The 26519-nt window shown below is 65.1% G+C and overlaps 4 protein-coding genes across 8 annotated transcripts in view; 3 read left to right on the top strand and 1 right to left on the bottom strand.

Annotated features, from left to right (window-relative positions):
• Positions 1–2367: 2367 nt before the first annotated feature.
• On the bottom strand, positions 2368–4966 carry TIGD5 (tigger transposable element derived 5). Its single transcript, XM_039845988.1, is given in 2 exon segments — positions 2368–3302; positions 3305–4966. Coding segments are annotated over 2 exon segments (1896 nt in total). The 5' UTR covers positions 4952–4966; the 3' UTR covers positions 2368–3053.
• Positions 4967–5313: 347 nt separating this feature from the next.
• EEF1D (eukaryotic translation elongation factor 1 delta) lies at positions 5314–19278 on the top strand. 5 transcript variants are annotated; one of them, XM_039845993.1, is made up of 8 exons: positions 5314–5469; positions 14435–14555; positions 14915–14986; positions 18070–18169; positions 18255–18355; positions 18482–18697; positions 18886–19080; positions 19180–19278. In XM_039845993.1, the coding sequence occupies exons 2-8, from the start codon at positions 14439–14441 to the stop codon at positions 19216–19218; spliced, it is 840 nt and encodes a 279-aa protein (XP_039701927.1). In that variant the 5' UTR covers positions 5314–5469; positions 14435–14438; the 3' UTR covers positions 19219–19278. The 5 variants fall into 5 exon arrangements, with proteins under 5 accessions (XP_039701927.1, XP_039701924.1, XP_039701925.1 ...); XM_039845990.1 differs by having other exon boundaries at positions 5337–5469; positions 14432–14555; XM_039845994.1 differs by lacking the exon at positions 5314–5469 and adding an exon at positions 11106–12787.
• A 641-nt stretch (positions 19279–19919) lies between these two features.
• On the top strand, positions 19920–23632 carry NAPRT (nicotinate phosphoribosyltransferase). The gene is made up of 13 exons (XM_039845989.1): positions 19920–20727; positions 20862–20989; positions 21067–21149; positions 21344–21474; positions 21574–21689; positions 21923–22119; positions 22194–22334; positions 22557–22641; positions 22731–22811; positions 22888–22990; positions 23073–23227; positions 23321–23428; positions 23517–23632. Exons 1-13 carry the CDS (start codon positions 20502–20504, stop codon positions 23577–23579), a joined length of 1617 nt encoding a protein of 538 aa, XP_039701923.1. The 5' UTR covers positions 19920–20501; the 3' UTR covers positions 23580–23632.
• A 122-nt stretch (positions 23633–23754) lies between these two features.
• The window catches only part of MROH6 (maestro heat like repeat family member 6), a 6666-nt gene continuing 3901 nt past the window's right edge, over positions 23755–26519 (top strand). The window contains exons 1-2 of the mRNA XM_039845986.1: positions 23755–25760; positions 25877–26029. Of these exons, the coding sequence (XP_039701920.1) occupies positions 25311–25760; positions 25877–26029 (603 nt within the window). The 5' untranslated portion in view covers positions 23755–25310. The remainder of the gene's footprint in view (positions 25761–25876; positions 26030–26519) is intronic.

Below are 26519 nucleotides of genomic sequence, written 5' to 3'. Positions count from 1 at the left end.
TGACGTTTCAACTACAGTCCAAGTGCCTGGAAGCGCGTCTCAGCCAAGGCCAGGACACTAGGCTTGGTCCGAGGTGGGGTATGGGTTCCCCACACCATCACCTGGAAGCTCTGCAACCTGACCTCACACTCAGCCATGTGTCAGTGAGTCCCAGCGCCACATCTCACGATCCTTGGGAACCAAGGTGGCCACTCTGAATGAGGGGCCTCTGTGAGCCCCTAGCCCAGCTGGAGGGGCAGCCTTGCTCCAGATGGTGGTGGCCTGTGACAGGACACTTCAAGAGGGACAGCTTGGGATGCGGGGAACAGGGTCACAGCCCAGTCATTAGCTGGCCACATCTCTTCACCTCACAGCACAAGGTCGAAGTGCCTTTTCCCGGACACGTGCGTAGGAGCTTCCATCGGTGCTGCCTCATTTTCACGCCCTCCCCACTTTTTCAGCTTATGAACCGTTCTAGATCCAAGCATTGAGTCAAAGCTACACAAATAAGACTTTAGAATAGAGATGCGTCTGAAGCTGACACTTTCAGCCTTTATTATAAAGCGCACTGGGCCTACCTGACCAGGTCGGCTCCGCCATCAGCGAGGTTGGGTGTGAAAGAACCACTCAGAGCATGCAGCCCACCAGCCCACGGTCCTCCCAAGGACATGCTGCTGGAGTGAAGTGTCATGGCTGACCACCCTCACTGTGGGCCAAACAATTCCCATGGCCCTACCCACAACCTGGGCTCCCAACCTGCATTGGGCCAACAGGCTGGGGGTCCCTGGACATCTAGGTGGCCACTCCCAAGCACGCAGCCCCCTCAGGCAAGGCTGGGACCCCTGGTAGCTGCTGCCTGGCCTCTTCCCTCAAAATACGCACATTGGGTGGTCTCAGGCAAATGAAGCCTGTGCGCTTGCTCGTTTCACCCAACGTGTTCCCTTCCCCGCCCACTGCCAAGCCCACGGGGCGAGCTCTCACTAACCCGGACCAAAGCATACCTCCTGGAAGGGCAGTGACCTTCACACCTTGAGTACAAGTCAAAAGGAGTGAACAGGAGGGGAAGCCGATGGTTTTGTCCCCAAACACCTCCCTGACTGCATCCCCACACCAAGGCAGAGGACACATCATCCTCCAGGGAAACAGCTTCTGGCTTGCAGACGACTAATGTTGAAAGAATTCCAGCAGCAACAACCAAGACCCCAGGCCCCGGTGCCACCTACCACCTCAGCTTCCGGTCATCACGAACCAGGTTGTGGGCTCAAGCACTCGGGCCCAGCAGGTAACTGCAGTGAGGGGCAGGCTGCCAAGTGCGGCCACCAGCTAAGGTCCACTTCAGTCATTCTGCAGGGATAAGCTGCGGGGCCTCCTGCCATAAGCCTCTGGCTAGGCCACCCCATGACTTCATACTGAGCTGAGCCCAGAGAGATAGGTAACAGCCAACCAGTGGCTGTGCGGTGATGGGCACAATGGCCTGTTACTGGGGCCGTCCTGGGGGCCAGGTGCGCCTAGCCTCTGTCCTGTGGCACACACAGGACACCAGCGCCTTCACTCAGGACACCTTTATAAGCCCTCTCATGAGGGGGCCACCAGCCCACTGAAGCCAACAGCCCCCCAGACCCACACTCACCAGGCACTAACTAGCTCAAGCCCCAGGCCAGCCGGACCAGCCTCACTTTATGGAGTACTCACTGAGGGCCCCCCGGGAAGACCAGAGCCTCCTCCACAAGTGAAGTCTGGGCCAGTGCCACAAGGCAGCTCCAGGAGAGACCCATCTCAGGACCAACTCCAGTCCCTGCCCCAGCCCGCAGAGGGTGAGACGGGAGACTTAGGACCTTGGCCAGAGGGGCCAGCAGTGCTGCAGGCAGAAGGGCCATTACTGAGGCCACTGGGCTGCATGGGGAACCCACCTGGACCCTATGCCGCCTCTCCGCAGCCAGCAGGCTCCCAGCCCTGGGTCCCTGAAGCCCTGTGCCAGCTGTTTGGGTTAGAGACCCAGGGCCAGCCTCAGACTGCCAAAGGCTCCCGTAGGTGTGCAGGCTCCAGAGCTGACAGGGGATGCACCAGATGGGCCTTGGCAGGTGAGGCTGGAGGCGCTGCCCTGCGCCTGGCTAGCCAAGGCTCACTTCCGGTGCTCACAAATTCTCCCCATCCTTTCCTCAGCTTTCAGACCTGAGATATTTTATGCACGTGTGTGGTTTTTGTCTTGACTGGGGCAGTTCAGGCTTAGTGGGGCAGCCAATAGGTGCTGCCAGGATCTGCTTTCAGGGGTGGACCATGCCCAGGCTGGACAGAGTGGGCTGTGGCTGCTGGGGGAGTCTGGGGAGCTTGGCGAGTCACTGTTCAAGTTACCAGGCTGCAGTCTGGCCGCACACCAACCCCATGCGATGAGAGAGCTGTTCAGAGATGTATTTTCTTAAGGAAAATTAAAATCTGAGTGGAGCTGAAATCTACACCCACACACACCAGAACCTCAGAAGGCCCAGGTGCGGGCACAGTCCCTTCCCAGCCCACGGAGCCATCTTCTGAGACCGGACCCGGGCTGGGGACTGAGACACCACCCTGCCTCTCGTAGATTATCTGTGAAAATGGACTTAATGCGCTAAAAACAAACCCGAGTGCTGTGCCTCCCCGCTGCGCCACGTGGCTGTGGCTGTGGCACAGGATCCACGCAGCACCAGGGCTCCAGGTGGACAGGAATGCGGGGCCCTTGTCCAGTGAAGTGACTGGCCACCACGGGGCAGGGTGGAGGCCTCAGCCCCACAGGGGCGGGGCAGAACACAGCGAACCGCCCTCTGGTAGGCGCTGTGGCCCGAGTGCCAGGCCTGTGTGAGGGGCCCCAGCCGAGGCCACAGACCCTATGGGAGTGCTAACCCAGGCAGGGGGAGCACAAGACTGGGGCCTCCCTTCCAGCCCCCAGGATGACCTTCCACTCACACAGCTCCTCCTGGCTGGTCAGGCTGGCATCCCCAGAGCCCCTTGGTCACGGGGCAGGCCACTGAGGGGAGGAGAAGGGGAGACTGTGTCCCCTCCCTCCGGGTGCAGCAGAACAAAGGCCACTCGGGCTGGCTTGGTCATACCCCGTCGTCAGGGACTTCTGGGGAGGGCCCAATGCCACCCAGCCTCCGGGCCATGCTGATCAGGGAGCGCAGCTGCACCAGTTTCAGTGGCCCCACCTCCCGGGGGTCCTGGCCTTCCAGCCAACGCAGGGCGGTCTCGAGACCTCGAACGGCCTCCCCAGCGGTGGGAACAGCCGACGCCCCCTCCCCACCCTCGCTGGAGAGGGGAGGCTGCCTGGGGGCAGACGGGACAAAAGGGCTGGGGCAGGGAGCCGGCCAGGGCTCGCCTCCTCACGGCAGCCCTCAGGCTGGCACCCATCGTCATCCAGGTGCAGCCACGTGGCGACCTCCTCCGGAGCCAGGCGCTTGTAGGCCAGGGCTGCCAGGTGCGTGAGGTCGTTCAGCACTCTGCTGTGCTCCGCCGCCTCCTCCGCCTGGCCGGCTGGCTGTCCCTGCCCAACACATTCCTCTGGCTGGGGCTCGAAGGCGGCCCGCAAGCCCAGCAGCCAGCAGCGCTCGATGCTGCCTGCCTGCACCAGGTCCCAGGAGAGGCCAGCTAGGTAGAGCATGTCCTTGAGCATGAAACTTCGCATGAAGTCCAGCGGGGAGCCCCCAGCGCAGGACACAGCCAGCCGCAGCAGCTCCCGCTTGTACAGCTGCTTGAAGGCGGCCACCACACCCTGCTCCAGAGGGGCAGGGATGTGTGCTCGACCGCTGCCCTTGGACAGAAACAGCACGCGAACAGCCCCATCGGGGGTCTGCAGCTCCTCCGGGGGGCCGAGGGGCTCAGGCCGGAAGCACCTGGGGGTCTCCTCACTTTCCTCCAGGGCGGGCATCCTGGTGGCGGGGCTTGGGCAGGGTGGGTGCGCGACCAGCAGCACGGCCTTCTGCTGCAGGCAGCTGCGGCGCAGGTAACGCCTGACGCCGGGGACGAACTCCTCGAAGAACCAGCCGCGCAGCAGAGGGCGACTGAGCCAGGCATCTGGGCTGTAGCGGTAGGAAGCCGGGAACTTGTCCTGGTTGTGGTGGCGCAGGCTGGGCGGGTCCGGCAGCTGCCCGATGACCAGCGGCTTCAGTTTGTGGCTGCCGGTCAAGTTAGCGGCCAGCAGCACCGTGACCCGGTCACCCCGCCAGCGGCGGCCGCAGCCTCCCGCGCCTAGTGGCGCAGCCTGCTCCGGAAGCAGCTTCCAATAGAGGCCGGTGACGTTGGCGTTGTAGATCTGCTCGTCGCCGTAGCCGCCCTCGGCGGGGGGCGGCGGGGCCGGGACGCGGCCCGGCAGGGGGCCGGCGCCCGGAGGTTGCGCGGGTTCCTGCTTGACGGGCGGGCTGGGCGCGGGGCCGGCGGCCGGGGGCTCGGCCTCACCGTAGATGCGCTGGCTGGAGATGCCGTGGCGCTTCTGCCAGCGCCAGAACCAGCCGTGGCTGGCCTTGAAAGTGCACTCGGGCCCGTAGATCTGGCGCGCGAAGGCCTCGGCCTGCGCCTGGATGAGCGGCCCCGAAAGCGGCACGCCGTGCTGGCGCAGCGCCAGGAACCACGAGTACACGGCGCGGTCGATCTCCTCCTCGTTGGCCAACCGCATCTTCTTGCGCTGCGTGCCCACCTCGCCGCCCAGCTGCTCCAAGAACCAGCGCAGCTTCGGCTCGTCCTTGAGCCAGCCGCGCAGCGTGCCGCCGGGCACGCCGAAGTCGCGGCACACACTGGCTTGTCGCTCGCCGCCCTTGACGCGCTCGATGGCCTGCAGCTTGTCCTTGATGGAGTAGGCCTTGCGGAAGGCCATCTTCACGGCCACGCGGGGCCGCGCGGCGGGGGCCGGGACGGGTGCGGAAGGCCGCGGCGCCTGCGTGGGGCGCCCGGGCGGGGGTCGGCGGCCGCGGCGCGGGGCCGGACCGGCCGAGGGGCCCGCAGGGTACATGGCGGCGGCGGCCGGAGCGCGGGAGCCATAAGCCCGCCCGGCCGGCCGCGCGGGGCGGGGCGCTGGGGGCGGGGCCGGCCGCGGCCCTCCCCTTTGTCTCGCCGGCTCCCGAGGCGCAGGCGCGCTGGCCCCGCCCCGCGCCGCCAGGCTCCCGGCGCGTGCGGGCCCGTCAGCCCCGCCCCGTCCCGACGAGTCCACTGGGCCGGTAGCGCGGGGGGGTGAGCGAGCGGGCTGCGGTCCTGTTCCCGGCTGTGTGCTGCGGCTCCTCCAGGACAGAGCGAGCCCCGTGGTGGTCTCTCTCTGGCTTCTGTCTTTGCAGCAGCGGGGAGAGTCGCACGGGGAGCTCCGGGCGACGGGGCGGGGCGTGCGCGGGAGCCGCTTCCCCTGCGCCCCGGCCGGCGGCGCGTGGTAGGGCCCGCTGCTTCATTTCCCGTGCGCGGCCGGGGCGGCCCTCCCTTTCCTCAGGCGTCCCGCGCCGCCGAGCTCTCTTCTTTGGTCGCCGCGTCCTTGGCTGGAGTGTGAGTACCGCGGCCCGCGCCGAAGGAGCCGCACGAGCCCCAGAGGCCGCACGGGCCGGCGGTCGGGCGGCCCGGCTGCGCCAGCGGCTCCGTGCCGTCAGGGACCGAGGCGCAAGTGCCGTCGGCGTGCCGGCTTAGGGGCGGGGGCCGAGTGTGGCTCCCGGGGCGAGCGCGGAGGGGCGGGGCCCGCGGGCCACGTGGCCGGCCCAGCCCGGAGGCGGCGCGGGGCTGCTGGGCGCCGCGTCGTCCTGTGTCGGTGGGTGACAGGAGTATCTGCCCAGCTGTGTGGCCCGGGCCTGTGGACGGTCCTTTTGTCCAGCACGCGTATTAAGCACCTACTGCATTCTGGTCCTGGACCTAAGGGACAGGCGCGTGTCCAATCCTCGTGGAACCTTGACGGCTCGTGAATGCGGGAAGGAATAAGGATGTGACTGCTGAGTGACTGAAACACAGGGTTCTCTGAAAGTGGCGGGGCGTCTTGCCTTGGATAAGGTGTCCGGGCAGGCGGCGACGTTGAAACCAGTCTTTGAAGGCGAGGATAATGTCTTCCTGAACAAACGGCACTTTGAGTGGAAAGAGGGAAAGGCTGGTGCTGGAGCCAAGGGGGTGGAGTGGGGCGGAGACCCCACGGAGGTCAGGGTTTCCAGAATGAAGGGCCACCCTGGAGTAAGAGAACTGTTGGGGTGGCCCCCTGCCGGCCCAGCAGTCTCTTAAATTGACCCTGGCACAGAACTCTCGAGTGGGCCTTGTCTGGGGCGTGGAAGGACGCGTCTTTACCTTACGCTGCCATAGGAGTAGCTGTGATGCCCTGGGCACCCTAAGTTGGTAGGTGGGCTGGCTCAAAATGCAGTTCGATCATTCCTGTGGACAGAGTGTCCCCTGAGAAAAGCGCCTTCTCATGGCGCGCCTGGCACACACACTCAGAGTACTTTTCCTGCGTCACTTCTGCAGGGCAATGTTCTGGCCCCGTGCCAGCCCGGGGCTGCTCTCCAGGCCCGGTCTCCATTTCTTCACCTAGCGGTGGGGATGCTGTGGGGTTCATGGGAGCCTGGGCAGGGTGAGCACTCAACCACCAGTCCCTTCTCATCCTCGTTGGGCCCCGACAGCTGCCCCCTGGCGAATTCAGTTGGGGACCAGCTACCTGGGCTTTGCTTCTGGGAAGCTGAGTGAGGCTGCAGGGTAAAGATTACCAAAAAGAATGCTTCCAACGTGTCATATGCTAGTATCGGCTTTTCGGGGACCGCAAGCAGGAAACGCTGGCCTGAGCATTTGTCAAGCCCTGGCCCTGTGCCGATAATTTTAAGACGACATGTATGTGTGTGTTTGAAGTGGGTGGCAGCAGGACACCGATGTGCAATACAGGCATCGGAGGGAGACGAGTCCCCAGCTCCTCACCTCGCTGACTCGGAGCCTCGCCTTCCCACTCCTGCGCCCAGCTGTGAGAGGCCTGGAGACACCCACATCGGTGTGTACGTGGAGGTGGGGAAGCACGCGGGGTACTGGAGTCGCCCCGGGGGAGGATGCAGGGGCCTGACTGGTCGCCTGGACCAGAGTGCCAGGGGCTGGGACAGAGGTAGAACTGACAGGCCGTGGTGTGAGGCAGGAACTTGGTTGCCACTGGCTGGGCCTGGCATGGGTGCAGGTCCCCCTTCCTGTCAGTAGGACAGGCTGGTGTCTGAGTGGAGCTGAACTATGCAGGAGTCAGGCCGGAAAGCCTCAGAGTAGGATTGGGGGCTATGGCGCCCCTCCAGGGAAGGCAGAGGGCGCCCCCCGCGTGGCTCTTCTCATGGACTAGGACGTCTCTGTGGCTTGGTGCTGCTGGTGACACTGCAGATACAGAAGGCTCTGCTGCGCAGCACGGGTCCAGGCCACGCCGGCGGCGGCCCAGAGAAAGATGAGCGGGCGGCAGAGCCGGGCCCCATGCACACCTCACGCCTGCTCGCTGCGTTCTCACGTCCCGTAGAAGGACATTTCTTGAGCGCTCGGTGTACATCTGTGAGCTCCTCTCTGTGTGACTGCCGTGGGGTGATGTGGGCAAAGGGCCCCCTGAGGCGGTGTCCGGAGGATGCCAAGGCGTTGTGGAGGGCAGAGCCAGGGGCGGGGCCAACCCTTCCCAGAACCCTCTGCGTGCCCAGTGTCACAGGCCCTGACACCTTGGTGGGCAAAGCTCTGCCAGGCCACCTCCTCTCCTTCATTCAGGGCCCTCTAGCCAGGAGTGTCCCGGGTGGGAGCTGCTGCCAGCTTCCCTGTGCTGGCACCACAAAAACTGCCCTCCCGGCTCCGTGGAGGCCGAGAAGCCTGCAGCCCACAGGGCCTGCACACGGCTTGGTGCGCCGGGTTCTGGGCTGGGCGTGTGGCAGAGGAAGGGTCACATCTAACCAGGACCACCTCAGCTGCGTCACTGCCTTCCTGGTGGCCAGGCAGAGCGTGGTCCCCTTGGGGCCTCCCAAACCAGGGGCCCCCGAGAACCCAAGGCAGCTCGGCGGGGCAGTGCCCTCTGAGGGGAGAGGTCTCGCTGAGCCTGGTGGATGAGGCAGGGCCGTGGTGGGGGCAGCCCCCGGCTCTTTGCCCTGCAGGTGAGCAGGACCCTCAAGGCCACTCCTGGTCCTTGGCCTGGTGTTGGCAAGTTTTCCTCCCTGTGCTCTGAGCTGTGACTGCTGCCGCCTGGAGGGACTGGGTGACGAGGGTCCCTGCTGGAGAGCACAGGCTGGTGTGTCTGCCAGGGAAGGGCTCCACTCAAGCTCGCCTTTCTGCCAGGAAGGACCGGCTCGGGCAGGTCCTCAGGGAATGCAGGGATGAGGGAGTCGAGGAGGTAGAGGTGGACTTCTGCATCGGAGCTGCTGGGGGCTGTCCGCTGTCCCTGGAGACCTAGCAGCAGGGCACGGGGAGCTGGTAGTGTCCCTGTGGGTGCCGCTGGCCTCTCAACATCGGCTTCACACCTGGGTGTTGCTCTACTGCCCTCAGCTGTGGCCAGTCTCCCCGGTGAAGCTCGCGGGTGGGAGTGGCTTGTTGCTGTGTCCCTGGAGGGCCCTTCCCCCCAGAGCCATGCCCATACCCCCTCTGGGTACTGTGCCTCCTAAGAAGCCTTCGCGGTGGGTGTTGCTCCTGCAGGGAGCCACCCAGGACCCCCTGCACGCTCCCAAGGGCCCACTGCCTCCCCTTGGTACCAGCTTGTCTGCCCCTCAGGGCACCGCGTGCATCCCTGTCCGTCAGTGACTTGGTGTCAGGCAAGGACCTGGGTGGCCAGGTTCCCGCTGGAGCAGGGGGACTCCAGGTGCTGAGCAGCAGAGGGGGCGGCGGGGTGGGGCGGGCAGGCAGGTCTTGTCCCCTGTGCTCAGCAGGCAGAGTCTGCATGTGGCCTCACTTCCTGGGCTGTTACCTCTTGTGGATTTGTGGTGTGGCACCGAGTGTCCGTGGCCTGTTTTTTCCCTGGCATTTTACACATACCAGGGAGACTTTGCCCCTCAGAGCCCTTTGGTAGCGCCGTGTCCCAGCATGGGCACCAGGGCTGGGTGGACGCCAAGACCCCTGGAGTGGTCCTTATCATCCTGCACCTTGTCTGGCAGTCTGGACCCAGTGGCAGCGCGGGGAGCGGGGATGGGTAGGGATCCCCTCCACAGCTCCGGGTGGACCGTGGGGGCGCTCAGGGTGCCGGCTCACCTGTCCCCGGTTGCCTTGGCATGAGCGAGGAACAGGTGGGCGGGGTGTTCAGGTTGTGCCTCCCAGGAACTGCCTGTTTCAAGTGATGATCGAGCAGCGCTGCCTCCTGGGATTTGGGTGGCGGGGCTCTCTGGTGCTCACCGTCTGTCTCCTCCACCAAACGCGCCTGCACGCCTCACCAAGCAGCTTCTGGAAGGGCCCTCCAGCCTGCTCGGGCTGCCCTGTCTGACTGCCTCTAACCTTGCTGCTTTCTCTTCATGCTGTCCTAGGAGGTCAGAGCGAAAGTAAGTACCACCTGTCCCGTGCACCCTTCACCTGAGCCAGGGGACCCCCGGTGCAGCCGTCACTGCACCTGGGGGCAAGCAGCTGGGCTCGTTCTCTCCTGAGCTCCAGGAGCTGGACCTGCCGCTATTCCGGCTCTGGCCCCACGGCCCATTGGGTGGGGCGGCAGCAGCAAGCTGGTCCTGGTGCTTCCCTGGGCGGGGCCAGCTCCTACCTCAGTGGTGGGCTGGGTGCAGGTGCAGGCCATGGAGCTGTGGCTCAGCAGGCCCTGTGCCTTGTTCAGAGGCCTCTTAAGAAGTGGCTTCCCCTCCCCTGAACTGTGGTCCCCAAAGCTCTGAGCAGAGCCTGGTCTGTGTTGGAGCCAAGGAGCGTTTAGGCCAACAGAGTCTGGCAGGGCTTGGGCACTGGAAGGCCAGCCTGTGGGCAGGGCCAAAGGGGCCTGGCGTTAGGTCAGAGGGCACAGAAGCCCCACCTGGCAGCCCTCAGAAACAGTGGGTGATGTCACAATGCCCTGCCTCCAGGGCACACGCTCCTGCTTCCACCACTGCCTCTGTCGTCAGCCTGGCCTTGGTGAGTGCTGCTGCCAGCCTGGGCAGGAAGGCGCTGGGGGTGGCTCCGGCTCCTCGCCTGTAGCACGTGCCATTAGAGGCACCCCCCACACCCTTCGAGTACAGGGGCAGTCTCCCCGAGTGCTAGGCTGCTGTGGGACTTCACCCATGTGCCCCTTGGAGTAACGAGTCGGGTTTCGGTTTCATTTGGGGTGTTAGGAGAGACTTCCATCCCCAGGGGAGTGGAGTTGAAGATTGCCTTCCCTCCGGAGACACGTCTCCTGGGAACAGGGGCCCAGCAGGTAGATAGGTGTTCTGTAGGCCGGTGGGTCTGCCCTCGCTTAGGCTCCGCCATGATCCACAGAGGCGGACTGCAGGCGTGTCCCGAGGGAAAGCCGCTCAGCCCCTGGCAGGTTAGCATCTGGTGCCGGTCAGTCGGCAGGATGCTTCTGCGTTGGGGAGCAGGCCCTGGAGTCGGGTCTGTAGCTGGGAAGGAACCCCCGTGCCAATCACAGCCACCCCTCTAGACAGGCCTGCCGACTGTGAGCTCGGGGACCCTAGGCACATCCCCTGAGCAGACTGGCCCCGACTCCTCTGTCGTTGTCAAGTGGGGGCCAGCCTTTCGACAGCACCACGCCTGGGAGCAGGGTGGAGGGGCCCCTGTGCCAGCAGCAGGATCAGGGTGTGGAAGGGAGTGAAGCCATCGCTGTCAAGCCAGCAGCTCTTGGAGCAGACGACTCAGGTCATCTCCAACGAGGAAGCTGAGGCTTATCCACCGGCCATAGGTAGCAGGTGGGGCACAGAGCCACCCACCTGCCTCCCATTGTCCAAATGATGGTGCCCCTTACACCAGATGGTGCTGAAGTGAGGGGTGGGGTCCCAACGTCCTGGGGCTCGGAGATTCCCGGGGACCCTATTAGTTTAGTGCACCCAAAGGTGTGAGCTGACCGCCTCCCGGTCGGAGATGCCTGCAGCTGACCAAGGAGCTTGATTCTCAGTCAGTGCCTGAGCCACACGGCTCCTCTGTGCGGTCACCAGCATCCTCCCTGGTGTCTTCCCTGTGTGGCCTTGGGCTGGGCCCTCCACCCTCGGCTCCCAGCTCCCACTGGGAGGCTGTCCCATTTCTAAGACCTTAGGCAGCTCCTCCTGAGACGTGTGGTACTCTGGATGGTGGTGTGGGTGACTCAGGCAGGGTGCACCATGATGGGTCATCCCCAGAGACAGTGCTTTCCGTAAGACCCTTGTCTCGGGCCAGGCAGCTAGACTTAGCAAACTACAGGACATCTAGTCAGAACTTCGGGTGAGCAGGGAGTAGCTGCGGTGTAAGGGAGCCTCCGGTATTCCCCGGGGAGTGCTTTCCCTAAAGGCTGTTTGTTGGTCCGAAAGTCACGTTAACAGTGCATTCCATGTCAGACCTGGCGACCCTGCCTGGAGAGTCTGGCGGAAGTTTCTGGCCAAAGAGGTTTGGAGTCAGTGTTCTCCAGACCCCTTTGAAGAGCTTGGTGCCTGTGGGGTTGGCAGAGACAGGCCTGAGTTAAAAGAACACGTGTTTACACCCCAACGTCTGTATGTTAGTTTCCTGCCTTGCCGAGCACCCGTGGATTTGACTTGGGCCCTTGCATGTTGTGTGATGGCACCCCCATTGGGAAGCGTCCCCAGGCCCCTCCGGCACCACTGGTCAGGCCGCAGAGGGAGGGGTGGGACTCTGGCTGCGGGCTCACTGCGTTCAATCGCCTTCTTGTGCTTGCCTTTAACGCTGCGCGGAAGATGAGGAGCGGGAAGGCCTGCGCCCTGGAGACCGCCTGGGAGGACAAGCAGAAGCATGGGGCGGCCGAGTGCCAGGCCGTGCGAGCCACCGCCGCCCCGCAGCTCCTGGCCGAGGCGCCGGCCGTGAACGGGCCCGGTCAGGAGGACGCCGAGGAGGCAGAGGCCCCCGACAGCTGCACGGGCGACCCCGGGAAGAGCCACAGTGGGAGGAGGCCCCTGCAGAAGAGGAAGCGCTCCCCGAAGAGCGGGCTCGGCCAGGCGGACCTGGCCCTCGTGGGCCTCTCAGCTGACCACGTCTGGCTGGACAAGCCACTTTTCGACCAGGCCGAGAGCTCATACCGCCAGAGGCTGGCAGACGTGGCTGCTCAGGCCACCCGGCCACCTGCTCTTGGCCCCAGGGGTCCCTGTACCCACGGAAGCCAGATGGCTTGCCACCATGTCACCTGGGGTGTCTGGGTCAACAAGTCCGCCTTCGACCAGGCTGAGCGGGCATTCGTGGAGTGGTCTCAGGCTCTGCTGTTGGCCGCAGAGGAGAGCAACAGGCAGGGGGCTCCCGACACCGGCCAGCGGGCACCCGCCCCTGACCTGGCCCTCACCCACCAGCCCAGCCTACCAGCCAATGGCCAGCCCGCACTGGGCAGCCTTCAGGCGCTGGTGCGGGAGGTGTGGCTGGAGAAGCCCCGGTATGACGCTGCCGAGAGGGGCTTCTACGAGGCCCTGTTCGACGGCCACCCGCCTGGGAAGGTGCGCCTGCAGGAGCGGGCCAGCCAGGCCGAGGGCGCCAGGCGGGGCCGCAGAGATCGGCGGGGCCGCGCCACCATGGGAAGCAAGCGGGCCGGGCCTCGGCGGGTCGATGGGGAGGTCCCCCCGGCCCTGCCCTACTGGTACTTCCTGCACAAGGATGCCGAGGCCCCCTGGCTCAGCAAGCCCGCCTACGACAGTGCGGAGTGCCGCCACCATGCTGCCGAGGCCCTGCGCATGGCCTGGCGCCTCGAAGCCGCGTCTCTGGCTCAGCGACCCGGTGTCCGTTCTGGCCCATCTATGTCCAGCCTGAGACCCAAGTAGGAGAAACACGCTGGGCAGGTGCCCAGGCTGGGGCCCCCTGTGTTCCCCTTCCTGCCCCTGCCCCAGTAGGGCTGTCCTCGAGACACCTGGACCCGGCTACGTTGGTTACGGGAGCGGGTTGGGCAGTGCAGCCTCCAGGGTCACTCCTCGGGGCGCCCCAAGTTCTGGGCTGTTGGGAGGGGTCGGCACAGGGCTGAGTCTGCCCCATGCAGGGTTTCCGCGGCCAGGCAGCTCCTGGGGGGTAGCAAAGGCTGCTGGCCCCGAGCCCCAGTGGGGCATGACGTGGGAGCCAGCACGCCCCTGCCTGGCCCCCTGCTTGTCCACCCCGCCTCCCTCGTCATCTGCTGTCCCCTCTGAGGTAAGGTGGGTGTGTCAGGTATGCCAGCACACGGCCAGTCAAGTGGCCCGAGTCCGAAGGACATCTGCTGGAGGGGGCACACTTGCTTTGCGCCTGGAGACCCAGGAGCCTTGCCCCAGGGTGGTTTCAGGCAGCAGCAGCAGTGGCCTCTGGAGGCCAGGAAAGGGGTTCCCAGCCAGCGGCACCCAGGCAGGTGGGCAGAGAGGATTGGACCCTAGGGAAGATGGCAAGAACAGCAGGGGTGGAGGGTTGGAGGGCTGGGGTTCAGGTGGCTGGGCCTCAGGCTGGGCCAGCAGCGACTTAAGGCCTGGGCCCGAGTCCCGCAGGAGTCTCTCGGCTGCCCATCTGTGGAGTGATCCACTGGTTTGGCAGTTCCGCCTCGGTGTCATGGGATGGCGCGTGGGTGGAGTGTCCCTGCCAGGCAGTGGAGGGGGCGGTGGAGAGGTCTGGCTCCTCATGGGTGTCAGGGTGGAAGAGACTCGTTGGACCCACCCTCTGTCACTAAGGGGACACTGGGTGAGGTCCAGTGGTGGCCTGGGCCCGTTTCTGTCCAGTTCGGTGAGGAACAGGAGAGGCTCTATGAGCCCCGGTCTGTGCTGCCCCCTACCCCCGCCAGTGGGCATCTGCCAGGGCACCGATTTGCAAAAACTGGGCTGGGTGTGGCTCTCGGGTCATGGTTTGCTTGTCCAGGGCTAGAGCAGCAGTTCCCCAACTTCTGGGCTCAGGGAACCCCAAAGAGCTTTTGTCATAGCTATCCGTTTTTACCACATTAACGATTAAATGCTAAAAGCATTTGTTGAAAAGTAATACTGAGCTTGTTGCATGTTAACTTTGATAACATATTTTTATGACAAATAATTTTCCCGTAAGAAAAATTCAGGGAGTGAGTGGCCTTGTTCTACGTGTTGGGAGTCTAGTGTCGGCTTGGTAGGAGGCAGTGGGTTCTCACCCCTGCTTCTGTGTGCAGACTGTGGGTATGTGTTGTCTGGCATAAATCCGGCCTTGCACAGGTGTGTGCTTGGGAAAGGGAGGACTTTGGGGACCCCCAGAGGCTCCTGGCCCCATTTTGAGGGCCGCTGGTGTTGGAGACAGGTCCAAGCATCGACTGTGTGTGGGGCGGGTACTTACAGGCTCCACGCCTGGGCTGAGAGCCACCCATGCTCTGTCCTGGAGCCCTTGTCACCCAAGGACTGGGAGAGCCTACCTGCCCCCTTGGCATCTGGGCTGTTGGAAGGGGCGCTGGCGCAGGCCAGGCTGCCTCAGCCTCTCCCTCCCCTCCCAGCAGGAAGATGGCTACAAACTTCCTTGTGCACGAGAAGATCTGGTTCGACAAGTTCAAGTATGACGATGCAGAAAGGAAGTTCTACGAGCAGATGAACGGGCCTGCGGCTGGCTCCTCACGCCAGGTAGGGGCTGCGCCCCCGGCCTCGGGGGCCGAGTTGGCACCAGGAGGACAGGCACGTCCTACCCAGGGGCTCTGCTCCAGGTGCTGGTGGCGGGGTCTTTGGCGGGGTGGCCCTGGCTGGCTCCTGGGGTGCTGGCTCTGCTCCTGCCCCGGCGAGGGACAGCACGCCCACTCCGTCTCCCTGGCCTGGGCTGGGCCTGGCGTCACGGCCGCAGGACTCCGGCACCTCGCGCTCCTCGCTGCCCCGCTGAGCTCCCGCTCTGCACACCGCTCTCTCCACATGAGGGTTCCTTTTTGTTTTTGGATATTAAATTTTTTTTAATGAAAGAAAAGACTGGTTCTTTCTGCACTTGTCTGCAGGAGAACGGCGCCAGCGTGATCCTCCGCGACATTGCGAGAGCTAGAGAGAACATCCAGAAATCCCTGGCCGGAGTGAGTACCGCGGCCGGGTGCCCGCGGCTTGCACTGGCGCCGCCCTCACGCCAAACGGCGCAGCTGACTTTTCCCCTAGTGCTGCTCGACATTTTGCCCTTAGAGCAGAGTCAGGGCGAGGTGTGCGGTGCTGTGTTCCTGCCAGGACACGGACCTGGGCCCAGGCCACCACAGGAGAGCCCTGCTCATCCTTGCCGTGCCTCTCACTTGCTCGCTGATGCTCACTGGGTCTCCCTCCTGCCCCGCCTGCTCCAGGTGCACGCCTGCCGGCCGTTCCTTCCTGCTTGCTCCCCGCTAAGGAGCGCACCGAGGCTGGCGTCTGCCGCACGCCCGCCTCCCTCTCAGGCCTTGACCTCCCCAGACAGATGGTGGGTTCACAGGGTGTCGAGTTCAAATCAGAGAACTGGCCCAGCTCGGCTGCCAGGTCCCACATGGGGTCAGTCCGTGGACAGGACCATGTCCAGCTCGGTCTCAGCCTGGCAGGGGGTTGTGTCCCTGGGAGGTGGCAGACCTGCTGTCCACCTTCCTGGCCATAGGAGCCAGGAGTTCATTCTTCCTCTGGGACATGTTGGCTGTGTCGGCACAGCTGTGTTCCTTCTGGAGACCCCAGGAGACGGTCCATTTCCTTGCTTTCTCCAACTCCAGGAACCTGCCCACTGTCCTTGGCCTGTGGCTTCTGGCCAGCAGTATTAGGACTCTGACGTCTGCTTCTGTGACGTGTTCTCTTTCTGCTTCTCACATGGACCCTTGTGATGACACTGGGCCTGCCTGGATAATCCAGGATCCTCTCCCATCTCCTCAGCTCTGCAAAGTCCCTTTCGCCATGGGCGATCGCTTTCTGCCTGCACAGCTGGTCCGGGTGTCCCCCAGGAAGCGGTGCCACTGCCGTGTGCTTGGCCCCTCCTTGTTCCTCCCGCTTGCCTTCCAACAGACCAGGGTCAGGCCGGGCAGACACGGGACCTGCTGGCACGAGGTCCTCGTGGCCGGGGCTTAGCAGCTCCGGCTGCAGGCTCTTCCAAGACCGTCACCCATAGGGGTCGGCTGCCGGGTCCTGGTCTTTGGGGACAGCTATGGCGTGCTTCTGGGGCTTGGGGACAGTGGGCTTGGGCAGCCGCAACAAAGCACCACAGGCCATGCAGCTTAAACAGACAGTCGTTCTCTTACAGTCTAGATGTGGGGTCCCAGACCGCGGCGTGGGTGGGGCTGGCTCCTCTTGCAGACGGCTGTTTTCCTGCTACATCTTTATATCATCTTCTCTCTGTGTCTGCTGTATGGACACCAGTCATTGGGTCGGGACCACCCTAATGGCTTCATAACTGGATCACCACCGTAAAGGCTCCGCCTCCAAATACATTTCCGTTTAGGGTGCTGGCAGAGGCTTCCACGTGGATGGTAGAGGAACACCGTTCATTTGGCCGCTGACAGGGACCCGGGGAGGACAGTGCTGACACAGCCCCAGGCTCGGGTTCGGGTGGAGTGCTCAGCAGATTCTGGGACCTCAGAACCCAGAGGTCCCTGGGAACCAAGCTCAGTGCCAGGCACAGAGTGGGGGTGGGGTGGGGATGATGGGTCCCAGGTTCAAAGCCTTGGTGTGCAGCACTGCCCTGAGGCCACACGGTGGCTGCCTTCGGCTTGCCAGCGTGGGCTATGACTGGACCTGTGAACGGACCAAGTGGCCTGGACCCGCCTCACTGAGGCTGGGGCCCTGGGCTCCCTGCACCTGCCTGGGAATGAGTGGGGCGCAATGGGTGGGCAGCCCCCGGGGCACCGGCTTCCTAGAGAGGCCAGATGGCTCTGCCTTGTGACAGGCAGTAGGCACAGCAGGGCAGAGGCTTGAGCTGCCACCAGGACTTGGCTCACTTGCCCGCTGGCCAGGCTGGGCCGGGCAAGCTGGAACGGGAGGATCTGGCCTTCACCCCTCAGTGGGAATGGCACTGAGAGCCACGTGCTGTGGGAGATGGGCTGGGGGTGCCATGTGCTGTGACGCTGGTGACGGTGGCCCAGGGGGACCGTCTGGAGAGGGTGGGTCCAGCACAGCTCTGTGAGCTGCAGGTGGCGGTGTGGCATTTATTGACTCAAGTTGGTGGCTGGGGTAGGCGAGCTGAGGAGAGGCATGTGACCAGAGCATGTCCTGTTCCCAGCAGCTGCTCAGTGCCCCTTCCCCTGCCACACGTCACACGGTGCTCTGTGAGGAGTAAGCTAGTGGGGGGGGGGTTGGTCACAGGAGACAGCGTCAGCCTTGCACTGCCCGCTGGCCTGTGACAGAGACCTGGGCACCTGGCAGCATGTCCATGGTCGGGTGTGCAGAGCAGTGGGGGAAGCCACATGGCTTGTCCTGTGGCTGCTTGGTTCCCAGGTGGGCCTCAAGCCCGAGGTCTTTATTGTGATTGGACACTGGAGTGGGACAGTGGCCATCAGGAATAGGCCATGTGCACCCTGTCCTTAGAGCCATCCCACCGGGGTGTGGCTCGCCTGAGTGACCCCACGTGTGCATGTACATCCCTGGGTGGGATGCAGGCTTGAGCTGTGGTGCCCCACAGGTGAGCTCCAGGAAGCACTGCGTGGTCAGGGGACAGGCCAGGCTTGGTTTCCTGCGCCCCCCAGAGCCCTCAGGGGTAGGCCTGGCGAACTGGACGGTGGGCGCGTGGCCCAGGGAGGCAAGGAGCTGTGCTGGCTGCTGCAGGGTGGCTGCCCCTGCACAGGCATGATCCTTTCCCCTGCCCGCACCGGCCCCTCAGCTGCTCCCCCTGCCCCGTTTCCAGCTCAAGGCAGGCTGCCCTGGGACTGAGTCCTCTGCTGTGGCCACTCTACTGCGCAGCGGCGGCCATGGCTCTGACTTCCTGCAGCCTCCATGCCAGGGCTGCCCTGGGCGCTCTGCTTTCTGCTCTCCTCAGTGTCACCATGCCATGGCCTCATGCTCACAGGGCTCCTGTCCCTCTCCTGGGTGGAGGATGGCAGGTAGACCCCGCGGACTGACAGGAGCCGCCGTCTGCCGTCACCTGTGCCTCCCTCCCAGCTCAGGGCTGTGACTGGGGCCTTGGAGCAGGCAGGAGTGCTCAGCTCTCACTCCCCCTGCCTCGCAGAGCTCGGGCTCCGGAGCCTCCAGCGGGCCTGGCGGAGACCACAGTGAGCTCATCACCCGGATCGCGAGCCTGGAGGTGGAGAACCAGAGCCTGCGAGGCGGTGAGGCCCCGGCCCTGGCCCCGGCCCCGGCAGTGGGTCCCATCCCAGCCCTGCTGTCTGACCAGCGTCTCCTTTGCTTCCATAGTGGTGCAGGATCTGCAGCGGGCCGTCTCCAAGCTGGAGGCTCGGCTGAGCGTGCTGGAGAGAAGCTCACCTGCCCACCGGGCCGCAGCCCCACAGACCCAGGTGAGCGCGTGCCTGCCCTGGCCTGGTCCTGCGGGGCAGCGGCGAGAGCTGGCCACCTGGGCCCCCGTGTCCTCCAGGCCCACCAGCCAGGGCGCGTGGGTCTCAGCCTCCCCTCCCCTCCGGTAGCACGTGTCTCCCATGCGCCAAGTGGAGCCCCCCAAGAAAGTGGCCGCCGCTGCGGAGGATGACGAGGACGACGACATTGACTTGTTCGGCAGCGACGAGGAGGATGACAAGGAGGCGGCCCGGCTGCGGGAGGAGAGGCTGCGGCAGTACGCGGAGAAGAAGGCCAAGAAGCCCGCGCTGGTGGCCAAGTCCTCCATCCTCCTGGACGTCAAGCCCGTGAGTGGCCCGCCTCTGACCCCCACCCTGGGGTCCTGGTGGGGCCGAGCTGAGCTCGGAACCGTGGGCCAAGAGGAGAAAAGGAGCAGCGGGGCAGGAGCAAGTTCGGGCTGCTTAGGGGCCAGGAAGCACTGTGCGCTCCGCTCCACTGGGCTCCTGACCCCATCCTGTCCCTCCCTTACCCCCAGTGGGACGACGAGACGGACATGGCCCAGCTGGAGGCCTGCGTGCGCTCCGTCCAGCTGGACGGGCTGACCTGGGGGGCCTCCAAGCTGGTGCCCGTGGGTTACGGCATCCGCAAGCTACAGATCCAGTGTGTGGTGGAGGACGACAAGGTGGGGACGGACATGCTGGAAGAAGAGATCACCAAGTTCGAGGAGCACGTGAGTGGGCGGGCCCACAGGAGGGGGTAGGGCTGCAGGGGGCAGGCGCTGGTGGGCCTTGGGGGAACGCCCATGTGACCGCCACCCTCCTCTCCCCAGGTGCAGAGTGTTGACATAGCTGCCTTCAACAAGATCTGAGCCCTGGCACTGGGCCTGGGTGGCGAGACCCTGCAGCCATTAAAGACTTGAGATTCTGGCTTTCTGGCTCCTGTCGTGGTCTGGGCCCTGTGGGCGGGTGGCATTCAGTGAGCCACACTCTTCCAGGCCTCAGTGGCTGTGTGATCTCACCTTTCTGCCTGACCCTCTTGTTCTCTCTCGGCGGCCCCCCCGTCTTCACTTGCCTATCATGCCATGTCCATTTCAAGTTGTCGAAGCCAGGGACAGAGCACGCCTGGGCTCCTTCACCGTAGGGGTCTTTGGAGGCCCAAGAGACACCCCGGCCTCTACTCTCCACTCCACTCCCTGTCGGCTATTCCCAGCTGAGCAAAAGTTTCAGCCTGCAGCTGTGCAGGAAGGTCCCAGCAGCCAGCCTGGCCCTGCTACTGTGACCATAGTCACATGTCCCACCAGCTTGGAACTGTGTGAGACCTGGCACCTCAGACTCTAGGAAGACCAGGCTGCTGTGCTCTCCTGAGGCCCCTGTGGCCCTGGGCCTCTGCTCCAGTCCTGCAGGGGGCACGCGGCGCCTCCCGGGTGCACGTGACAAACTGCCCAGGGTTCTTCATACCCCTCTCCCCCAGCCCTGTCTAGGTGGTCCTCGCACACACTATTTACGGTTCCTTCCCTGGACGACTGGCCAGCGCAGCTGGTGAGACAGTCGCTCTTGGGATTTGTGAAAGGTGTAGGCTGCCGTCCTAGTCAGAGCTGGTGTGCTCCAGGCCCCTTGGTGGTGGGGACCCTGGAGGTTCCCGTCAGTTTTGTGGGACTTCCGTGGGGCTTGGGTTGCAGGACCCTAAAGCCTTGGAGCCAGCTAGGGGTGGCACTGGGCTCATTGATGCCAATCATACCGTGGGCCCCACCCAAGTGTCCTTGCTGACTTCTGAATCGCCTGGCCCTAGGCCTGGGTGGGGCCAAAATCTAGCTGGAGGTGGAATCACCACGCCTTCTGTGCCCGCGGCCAGGGGGCGGGGCCAGGCGGGGACCGTCCCCCAAGCAGCTGGCAGGAACTGGCAAGACCTGGGAGTGCGGCTAGACCGGGCACATGCCGCCTGGGGACGGCCACTGGGACCCCTCTGTGTCCGCAAGCCGGCAGACCGCCCTCCACCCCCCGCCCATTCTAGCTGTCGGGAAAGGCGGTTGCTCCCCCGGTGACCGCCCCCTGCGGGCTCCCGTTTCCCGGAGTGTCTTGCATAAGCTGGCCCTGGGCACCGGCCATTGGGGAGCACGGTGTCACGTGGGCCCGGGAGGGAGGCCGGGGCGAGATGGCGGCGGAGCAGGATCCCGAAGAGCGCGCGGCGGCGCGGCCGCTGCTCACCGACCTCTACCAGGTCACCATGGCGCTGGGCTACTGGCGCGCGGGCCGGGCGCGCGACCCCGCCGAGTTCGAGCTCTTCTTCCGCCACTGCCCTTTCGGCGGCGCCTTCGCTCTGGCCGCGGGACTGCGCGACTGTGTGCGCTTCCTGCGCACCTTCCGCCTGCGGGACGCAGGTACCCCCACGGCCCCTCGTCCCCGCCAGGGGCCCCACCAACCCGACGCGACCCTTTCCCTTCCCGCGACCCGACGAGCCGTCTCCCCCACGAGCGCGCTCGCCCCAGCCCACGCGGGCCTCTGTCGCCCCCAGACGTGCAGTTCCTGGCCTCGGTGCTGCCCCCAGACACTGACCCCGCGTTCTTCGAGCACCTCCGGGCCCTGGACTGCTCCGGGGTGACGGTGCGGGCCCTGCCCGAGGGCTCCCTCGCCTTCCCCGGCGTGAGTGCGGGCTGAGCAGAGCGCAGGGGCGGGCCTGAGTGGGGCCGGGCGGCGCCCAGCTGACACCCTCCCCGCAGGTGCCGCTGCTGCAGGTGTCCGGGCCGCTCCTGGTGGTGCAGCTGCTGGAGACGCCGCTCCTCTGCCTGGTCGGCTACGCCAGGTGGGGCCGACCGGCCGGGGGCGCCACTGAGCGGGGGCGCAGGCTCGCGGGGGGCCGGCCCTTGCGGGCGTGGGCGTGGCCCCGTGTGCCCGAGTCCGAGCTCCGTGGGCGGGACGCAGGGTCTGGAAGAGGTCGCGAGGCTCCGGGGGCCTCGTGACCTTCACCGCAGGTGCGCTGCCCTCTTATCTCCACAGCCTCATCTCCACCAACGCCGCGCGGCTTCGCCTGATTGCGGGGCCAGAGAAACGGCTGCTGGAGATGGGGCTGCGGCGCGCTCAGGGCCCGGACGGGGGTCTCACGGCCTCCACCTACAGCTACCTGGGGGGTGAGCGCCTGGGAAGCGAGGCAAAGAGGGGAGGCCCTGCCCAGAGCCCCCCTCCCCACCGCCTGAAGCTCTCCGCCCCTGCCTGATGTTCTGGCCTAGGGTTCGATGGCAGCAGCAACGTGCTGGCAGGGCAGCTGCGCGGCGTGCCCGTGGCGGGAACCCTGGCACATTCCTTCGTCACTGCCTTTTCAGGCACCGAGGTGCCCCCTGACCCGGTCAGTACCCTTCTCCAGCTGCACCCTAGAGGGCAGACCCCAAGGCCAGCCCTCGCCTGGGGGAGGGGTGGGCCAGTCCCCACTCAGAAGCCAAGCCTCGGGCAGGTAGGGCAGCGCTGCACCGGCAGCTGGCAGGGGCGTGGCATCACCCCGGCTCAGACCCGCCACCTGGGGTGAGCCAGGTCCCACGCTGCACTCTGGGTCCCTCATCCTTCACCGACCCCTTGCCCTAGATGTTGGCTCCGGCTGCTGGTCAGGGCCCCAGGGTGGACCTGGCCGCCTGTGTGGAGGTGTGGCTGGAGCGTGTTTGTGCCTACATGGGGCTGGGGGTGCAGGAGCCGCACCCGGGGGAGCGGGCGGCCTTCGTGGCCTATGCTCTGGCCTTTCCTCGGGCCTTCCAGGGCCTGCTGGACACCTACAGTGTGAGGAGGTGAGGCCTGGGCACCACCTGGGGGGCTCAGCACAGCAGCTGCAGCCCCCCCACCCCCTGGTCTCTGCTCACAGGAGTGGGCTTCCCAACTTCTTGGCTGTCGCTCTGGCTCTGGGTGAGCTGGGTTACCATGCGGTGGGCGTGAGGCTGGACAGCGGTGACCTGCTTCAGCAGGCCCAGGAGATCCGTGGGCTCTTCAGGACCACTGCGGCCCAGTGAGCCCCCTGGGAGGGGCTTGGCCTGCCGAGGGACCCCCTCTGGGGCAGGAGTATCGGGATGGGGGGGCAGAGGGAGGGAGGGAGGGACGGACACACGGAGCAGCCCTCAGTGGCGAAGTTGTGGCACTGGTCGGGAGGCCAGGGCAGACTACCCGTGGGTGGGGGAGGGAGGGAGTCTGGGCGAATCGAGAACTTCTGAGGGCCTGCCCCCCACTACAGGTTCCAGGTGCCCTGGCTGGAGTCCATCCCCATTGCTGTCAGCAACAACATTGATGAGGGGGAGCTGGCCCGCCTGGCCCAAAAGGTGGGGTGGGGCGGGGCGGCAGAAGGTGCCTGGGGGGGGCCTGTGCCCGAAGATGCTGCCCGAGCTCCCCCTCTTGTCTCCCCCTCCAGGGCAGTGAGGTGAACGTCATCGGCATTGGCACCAGCGTGGTCACCTGCCCCGGCCAGCCTTCCCTGGGCTGCGTCTACAAGGTGGAGACAGGGCCTCCAGTGGGGGTGCGGGCCGGGGTACCAAGGGCCCAGCTCTCTCAACACCCTGTCACTGCAGCTGGTGTCTGTGGGAGGCCAGCCACGAATGAAGCTGACCGAGGACCCCGAGAAGCAGACACTGCCTGGGAGCAAGGCCGCCTTCCGGCTCCTAGGCTCTGACGGTGAGGCCCTCCCACCCCTCCGTGGTCCCCCTCAAGGCCCCAGGCCCTACCTTATTCTTGGTGCCCTTCCCCCTACGCACAGGGTCTCCACTGTTGGACGTGCTGCAGTTGGCGGAGGAGCCACCACCCCAGGCTGGCCAGGACCTGAGGGTCTGGCCTCGAGGGGCCCGGGAGCCCTGTGTTGTGAGGCCAGCCCATGTGCAGTCACTGCTGCGACTCTGGGTCCAGCAGGGACAGGTGACCAGCCCTGCGTACTCTCTGAGTCTGCACCTGCAAAATCGAGCCTTGACCACTGTGTGAGCCAACTCCTTCCTTCCCCCTTCTCCCCAGCTGTGTGAGCCTCTCCCACCTCTGGCTGAATCTAGAGCGTTAGCCCAGCTGTCTCTGAGCCAGCTCGGCCCCACACGCAGGCGGCTAGAGCAGCCGGAGCTGTACCAGGTGCGTGGAAGACCCCGGTTAGCACCCCGCCCGCCCTGTGTTCTCTGTGCCCACGGCCACCCACCGTCCCCTCCTCTCCTCCCTGCAGGTGGCGCTGTCCGAGAAGCTGCAGGCCCTGGTGGAAAGGCTGAAGGCTCCAGGACCCCAGTGAGAGCCTCATGGTGGGGCTGCCTGAAATTAACATGAGTTGCTCATTACCCCCAACTTGTCACGTGTCATTTCTGCACCCAGCCTGCTACTCGCCAAGCCCCAGGGCCTCCCGGGTGGGCTGGAGTTGGGAATCAAGAATGAGGGTTCATGTCGCCAGGAAAGCCTAGGCCCCTCCAGCATGGGGAGGCAGCCCTGTGCTGGGGCCCGAGGGTGGCCAGGAGCGTCCAAGCTCAGGAAGCTGGATGTTAGGGGCGGATCTGAGGCTGGAGAGGGCAGGGCTGCGGGGGAGGGTGGACTTCGATGACCAGCCGGGGAATTACTGCGGAAGGCTTCTGCCTGCTAGAGGCTCAGCAGCAGAGGCCACGGGGCGGGGATGAGGTGGCAGACTAAGGGTCTCAGAGCCTCCTGTGTCTGAGCATGGCTCCAGCCTCCCACACCTGCCAAGGGCACTGTCCTAGGCTCAGGACAAGGGGACACCTCAAGTTTCCCAGGCGAGGAGAAGCCTAGCTGCCGCTGCCAACCCCAAACAGCTCTGCCTTAGAGGCCATTTCCCTGGAGGCCTCCCATCTGGCCCTCCAGACCCTGGCATCGTCGTGGGGCCAGCCAGGCCCAGGCCTTGGGGACTCTGCTCCCAACCCAGCAGCCCTGGAAAGGGAGAGGAGAAAGGCAGGGGCCTGCATTAGAGCCAGTGAAGAAGTTGATGGCCAGGTGGTGGCTCAGCTCTGGGCACCTGGCCAGCAGTCCTGGGCTGGCCTTGGCTCTGCCGGCAAGCTCGTCAGATCTGCCCTGGCTTTGGAACTCGGGCTGCAGAGGAAGTGCTCAGGACAGATTCCAGGCTCTGGGCGACAGGGCGGGGAACCCGGGCCTCTCCCGTCGGCAGCAGGAGGTGGCACAGGCAGCCGAGGGCACGGTGGAATGCTGGCTGTCAGGGTGCTAACCGGAGCACTTCCGCTTGCCCAGGTATTTGGTCCAACCGGCTCTCCTGGCTTCCTGGGGTCAGCCTGGGCAGCGCCTCCTGTGTCGCTGGGTTAAGGTGACGAGTGGGGATTTAGGGCAGAGGCCAGGTCAGGCCAGCCCTGGAGAGTGTGAGGCTTGGACACACATGCGTGCGCTTGCTCATGCCAGAAACGGCTCCCAAGTTCCCACAGGTCACGACTTCTCAGCTGTGTGCTCACTTGCTAGGTGCCAGGAATCCTGGGTCCAGCACTGGGCGGAGGCACGCCTCAGAGCTGTCCAGGACCAGAAGGCCCAGCCCAACAGTGGCACGGCCGTCTCCTGGGGGAGCCCGGGAAGAGGCAGGTGCAGCCTCTCTGCCTCCCTTGCTCTGCTCCACGGGTGCCCCAGCTCAGAGGTGGTGACAGCTCTCCCAATCGCCCCTGTCCCCAGAATGTCTAGCTAGGTTGGAATGCCTGGGGGACAGCCCAGCCCCTGGCCCCAGGCCCAACCTGAACTAGACTGGTTTAGAGCTGAATCAGCCCAGGACTCATCTCGGGGCTGGGCCCGGACTTGATCCTGCTGGGAACTCCCCAGGGCTGTCTACACTTGCCCTGATACCCCTGCCCAGCGGGATTGGAGGTCAGGGTCAAGGGCCCTCTTCCCCTCCCCTCGCAGACTCACCATCTCCTGGGAGTCTTGCTCCTTCTGCAGAGCCAGAGCCAGACCCCAGATACTCAGGCTTCAGACACCTGGGCAGGAGCACCGGAGGGCCTCTCATAAGCCCCCAGTGGGCATCATGCCTGGGGACACCTCTGTATGGCTCCCAACACCCCCTACAGAGTGTGTTCTCTGTCTCTGTCTCTGTCTCTGTCTCTGTCTCTCTCTCTCTCTGTCTCTCACACACACACACACACACCCCTTTCCCTGGGCCCGCCCCTCCAGGGCTGCTTCTAGGTCAGGCCTGGGCACACCTTTCTGGGGGGACCAGAGGCAGGCGCTGTGTGCGGCCGCCATGGCTGGGGGTGTGTGGGGCCGAGCCCGTGGGGCCCCTGTGGGGGCCCTGACCCTGACAGCTCTGGCTGAAGGGATACGGGCCAGCCAGGGACAGCCCGTGAGGCCCCCTCCCAAAGGCCCACAGCCTGAACCTGAGCCAGGACCCGAGGCAGAGCCTGGGAATATAACCGCCAGCCCCGAGCCCTGCTCCCCGCCCCGTGAGCAGGAGCCAGCCTCGGAGAGACCCCATCAGGTGAGTGGGAGGGAACAGGCCTGGGGGACAGGATGGGGAGGGGACCTGGGAGAGGGCCAGGGGAGGAGAGCTGGGGCAGGCCCAAGATGTCATTCACTCTGTCCCCCCTGCCCTAGGTCCCCCAGAGTTCCTGGGAGGAGGGGCCCCTCGCAGACCTGGCATTGTACACGGCTGCCTGTGTGGAAGAGGCTGGCTTCATGGGGACACAGGCGACAGCACTCACCCTGTCCTCAGCCCTGGAAGCCCGGGGGGAGCGGCTGGAGGACCAGGTCAGCCCCCATCCCCTTCCTGCCCGGGAACTCCTGCCGGTGCTTCCGAGGTGGGGGTTGGGGCGGGAAGCCTGGCACACGCCTTTTTCAGGCTGCACCTGCCTGTGGGGTACAGAAGATAGAGTCTGGGGTTCAAGGAAGCCTGACCGCCAGCGCCTGCCTCTCTACACCAGGTGCGCGCCCTGGTGCTCGGCCTGCTGGCACAGGTGCCCAGCCTGGCCGAGGGGAGGCCCCGCCGGGCAGCCCTGCGGGTGCTGAGCGCGTTGGCTCTGGAGCACGCACAGGACGTGGTGCGTGCACTGCTGCCCTGCTCACTGCCTCCGGACCGGTAACCCGTCCTTACCCACCCCTGGGGCCGTATTCCTGCTGTCCCCACGTGGCTTCCTTCCCCCTCCCTGCTTGGCAGTGGAGTCCGGCCCCAGTGAGGCGGGCGTGGATGGAGCAGAACCTCTGAATTCCCCCCCCAATTCCTGCCCCCTCCATTTCCTCA

Source organism: Pteropus medius, unplaced genomic scaffold (assembly GCF_902729225.1).
Source record: "Pteropus medius unplaced genomic scaffold, Ma_sr-lr_union100, whole genome shotgun sequence".
Taxonomy (NCBI): domain Eukaryota; kingdom Metazoa; phylum Chordata; class Mammalia; order Chiroptera; family Pteropodidae; genus Pteropus; species Pteropus medius.
The sequence above is the reverse complement of the archived record's forward strand: the minus strand, read 5'-3'. Positions and strand labels throughout refer to the sequence as shown.

What these genes read in the sequence shown, in the direction of transcription:
- EEF1D (XM_039845994.1), top strand. Translation starts at nt 11,580, where the DNA reads ATGTTGTGTGATGGCACCCCCATTGGGAAGCGTCCCCAGGCCCCTCCG. An exon ending in ATGTCCAGCCTGAGACCCAA is followed by an intron (nt 12,788 to 14,434) that starts GTAGGAGAAACA and finishes CCCTCCCAGCAG; the next exon opens with GAAGATGGCTACAAACTTCC. An exon ending in TCCAGAAATCCCTGGCCGGA is followed by an intron (nt 14,987 to 18,069) that starts GTGAGTACCGCG and finishes CCTGCCTCGCAG; the next exon opens with AGCTCGGGCTCCGGAGCCTC.
- NAPRT (XM_039845989.1), top strand. Translation starts at nt 20,502, where the DNA reads ATGGCGGCGGAGCAGGATCCCGAAGAGCGCGCGGCGGCGCGGCCGCTG. An exon ending in TTCAGGACCACTGCGGCCCA is followed by an intron (nt 22,335 to 22,556) that starts GTGAGCCCCCTG and finishes CCCCCACTACAG; the next exon opens with GTTCCAGGTGCCCTGGCTGG. An exon ending in TCTGGGTCCAGCAGGGACAG is followed by an intron (nt 23,228 to 23,320) that starts GTGACCAGCCCT and finishes CCTTCTCCCCAG; the next exon opens with CTGTGTGAGCCTCTCCCACC.